Genomic DNA, 3,483 nt, shown 5'->3' with positions numbered 1-3,483 from the left:
TTTTTTGTCTTAAATTTCCCTTCACTTTCTTCTTTTTCGTTCTCACTCTCTTTGTTTCTTTTTCATATTTCTCACTTTTCCTACCTTCCTTTCCGGTTTTTGTGTTTTCTCTCTTCGCAATTTCTTTTCCTCCCGGCTGCGCTCACCCCTTTCTCTGTCTCGTTTTCCTGGGTTCCCAGACTCTGTGGCACTCTCCTTTTCTGCCAACTTCCCTCCACCTCTCCCACCTTGCGGCCACCTCTGCCCCCTTTCTCTGGTCCTTCTCAATCTTGTCCTTTCTGGTTTCCACTAGTCCTATTCTGGGCCTGTGTCTAGCTCCTTGTGGGTCTCTGCAGCTGGGTTCCCAGGCTGGAGGGTGCACAGGCTTTGGGCAGAATGCCTGCCCTTCCTCTCTGCTCCGGAGTCACTGGAAGCCTGGAGCCCACCCCGCCAGAGCTCCCTCCACCCACTCTGTACCAGGGTCTTGCCAACACTCTTTGCTAGGGCCCCATGGCATCTGTGGCAGGGGGTCTGGCCGGCGGGTCCCTGTGGACACAGCGGGGAGGCTCACCTTCCATATCCCTGGTGACGGTGCTGAAGTGCATCCCGGCGGGGGATCCCAGCAGCCGGCGAAGCTTTGCCTGGTCGGAGGACCGGGGCCCCAGGCGAGCTGTGCGCTCTACGGCCTCTGCTGCAACCAGAGAGGCGATGCTGAACGCGCTGGCCCGGGGAGACAGCGGGCTCCGCGCGTCCATAGGCGCCCGGCGGCCTGGCCGGCGCCGCCTCTGACTGCGTGCACCCAGCCGCACCGAGGCCGGCCCAGCCCACGGGACCCGGGGGCGGGAGCCGGCGGTGCCACTCACAGCCTCCAGCCCTGGGCCCAAGGGATTATGGCGTCACGGCCCCCCACTCTGGGCCGGTGGCAGCCGAGGGGCCCAGATGGGTAGAGCGCCCTGGGAGTGTGGGGCCCTTCTGCTTTTCAAGCTCCCTGCCCCTGGCCTCTGCTCCCAGGGACCTCCGTGACCAGCGCCCTTCGAACATCCCGCTGTTCCCACCGAGGCGGGGTTTCCTCTGTCCAGCGAAGCCACCGAAGCCACCGTCGGCTTCTACAGCCCCCGAATGGACGCAGCTACACCGGGAGCGCCCAGCCTCAGCCTGTGTCAGTGGGGCACCGATGGATCACCGTGAGGCCGCCTGGCTTGGCCTTGCCCCTGCTCTCGGCCCCTCCCGCCTCCTCCTCCCTGGCTGCCCCTGCACCTGGGTGAGGAGAGGGCAGTTCGGGATCCGGCACCGGCCACAGGCGGACAACACCAGAAACTGTGGCGTCGTCTGTTCCTCGGCGCGGCGGAACAGGACCCAGCCCAGCAAATGTCCCCCAACCCCCTTCAGTCGGCTCACTGTCGTGGCTGGGGACCCCAAGCAGAGGGACGCCGCCCAGGCCGCGCAGCCCGGCAGCCCGAGCGTCACGCGCACCCGCGCGCACCGCCCGCCTCTGGCCAGGACGCTTATACATCCGGAGGGTGGGCAGTGCCCGCTCCGCCGACCTCCCCGCGCACCGGCCGGGCGCAGGGAGGGCCGGGGGCGGGGCCTGGACTGGCCCAGGGAGCCGAGGACATGTCCGAGGAGGAGTTCAGGCCGCCGGGTCGGATTGTATGCTGCCCCCTGCCACCCACCCTGCATTCAGCTTGCCCACCTGGTTAGGCTCTGCTGCCTTGGTGCCCAGCCAGGTCAGCAGAGTGAGGCAAGGCCCACCTTGAAGCCTCAAGGCCTCTAGGCCCAGGCATCCGGGACACTAAGGCCTAACTTGGCTTGTGCCTTCCCCCACCTACTGCCGCTGAGGTCTTCTCTGACCAGTTCAGGGCATCCATGGCTTTTCTGCCCAGAGCCTTCCTCGCAGAGCATCAAATCTCTCAGCTTCCCAGAAGCCTCTCTGGCCCTTCTCTGAGGCTCTGGCTCTCAGGGCCTCTGTTTCCAAGGCTTCTCCGCCTGCAACCATGTTGTAGGCCTTCGCCTGCGCTTGCCTGGGATAAGGGTAGGAAGCAGGCAGCCTCTCCCAGGGTTTTTACAGTCCCAGGGGCTCAGACCCCAGGCTAGCTGGGAAGTGGGGAATGCTCAGGACCTGAGGACTGGGAGTAAGTTCCAGTAGGAAGGGACTGGGCCCTGGGCCTGAGGTCCAGGAAAGAGCAGGAGGCAGTGAGTGCAGCAGGTGAGCATGTGGGTATATGACTGGGGTGTGATATGTGTGACTTCATGTACAGTGAGCCCCCCTACTTGCCCCTACAGCTAAGGCTGAAGTTGTAGAGTGTGGAGAGAAGGGGAAGCTGTTGCCAGAGCATGCCCTCAGCCCCGATTGGCCATTTGGGGCTGTGACAGTGACACCAACCTGTGGGACCTAGGGGCAAATCCAGGGAAAAGTGAAATGTGGAACCAGCTGGGTTTAAGGTCCCTCTCCCTCTTCCCTGAGCAGGGCAACCCTCTGCCTCCGGGACCCCAGGAGAAGCTGCTTCTGATAGAGAGGAGAGCCCAGCTAGGAAGGCGCATTGGTAGGCGCAGGTCATGGCAGTGTTGCAGGAGGCATGCCCACTGCTGGCAGTCCACACCCAGGAAGACATGCAGGACAGTGTCATCAGGGGTACCTCATGCTGGCAGTCCAGTCCGCACCCAGAGAGGCAGGCCCTGGGCCCTGCAGACTGCATGTGGGGCCCATGTGGGGACTCTGGGTAGGGCTCCTGCCTTCGGTGGGTAGGTCGCTTGTGCACTCTCTGGGATGCATGCTGTCCCAGCGTGTGGTGATGCGGGCAGTTGTGTCCTGTGCACCTGGGGAGACTTCTGCGAGTATCTGGGCATGCACCTGAGGGCAGCGGCCAGATGTGGAGTCCGAGGGCGACACCAGTATTGCAAAGGGAGAAATGAAAGCTGAAAAAACCTGGGGCTTCCTGGATGGGCCTCTGGGGCACTGTCCCGAGGCCCGAGGCCCTCCCGCGTCGGCCGTTGTGGCAGATCCTGATCTCCACAGTGTGGAGTGCCTGATCCTCCCAGCCCCTCATTAACCCCTTCCTGCTGTAACTGAGACCTGCTGGGTATGGCTGAGTGGGCAAAAGTGCCAGAGTAGGGGACTCTGGGGTGGGCAAACCCTGGTTGAGGAAAAGGGCTCTGGGAAGAGGTGAGGAGCCTCAGCCAGGCCTGCTCTGTCTTCGCGGGGTCGACCCCTTTCCACCCGTTGGCGATACTCACCCGCGAAACTGCAGAGCCGGGGACCCCGCTGCTCAACGCCGGGGCCCTCCTGGAGCCCTCGACTGAAGGGACCTGAAGTGCTCGAAGCGCGAGGCCGCGGGAGCCTCCGGCTTGGGGCAGAGTGTCCGCCTCCGCCGCCCACCCGGGCTGTGCTTCTCGGAACCTCCCTCCGTTCCTCTTGCGGCGCCGCACCGCCCTCTCGCTCTTCGCTCCGCCGCCCCGCAACCCGTCCGCGCCCGCGCCCTCGCCGCCGCCGCCGCCCCGGCCCCA

The 3,483-nt window shown here is 64.1% G+C and overlaps 1 protein-coding gene across 1 annotated transcript in view; it reads right to left on the bottom strand.

Moving 5' to 3' along the window:
* Window positions 1-1,459, bottom strand: part of TBX1 (T-box transcription factor 1) — a 15,364-nt gene extending 13,905 nt beyond the window's left edge. The window contains exon 1 of the mRNA XM_029921596.1: window positions 551-1,459. Within this exon, the coding sequence (XP_029777456.1) occupies window positions 551-734 (184 nt within the window). The 5' untranslated portion in view covers window positions 735-1,459. The remainder of the gene's footprint in view (window positions 1-550) is intronic.
* Window positions 1,460-3,483: the final 2,024 nt, after the last annotated feature.

Source organism: Suricata suricatta, chromosome 14 (genome assembly GCF_006229205.1).
Source record: "Suricata suricatta isolate VVHF042 chromosome 14, meerkat_22Aug2017_6uvM2_HiC, whole genome shotgun sequence".
Taxonomy (NCBI): domain Eukaryota; kingdom Metazoa; phylum Chordata; class Mammalia; order Carnivora; family Herpestidae; genus Suricata; species Suricata suricatta.
The sequence above is the reverse complement of the archived record's forward strand: the minus strand, read 5'-3'. Positions and strand labels throughout refer to the sequence as shown.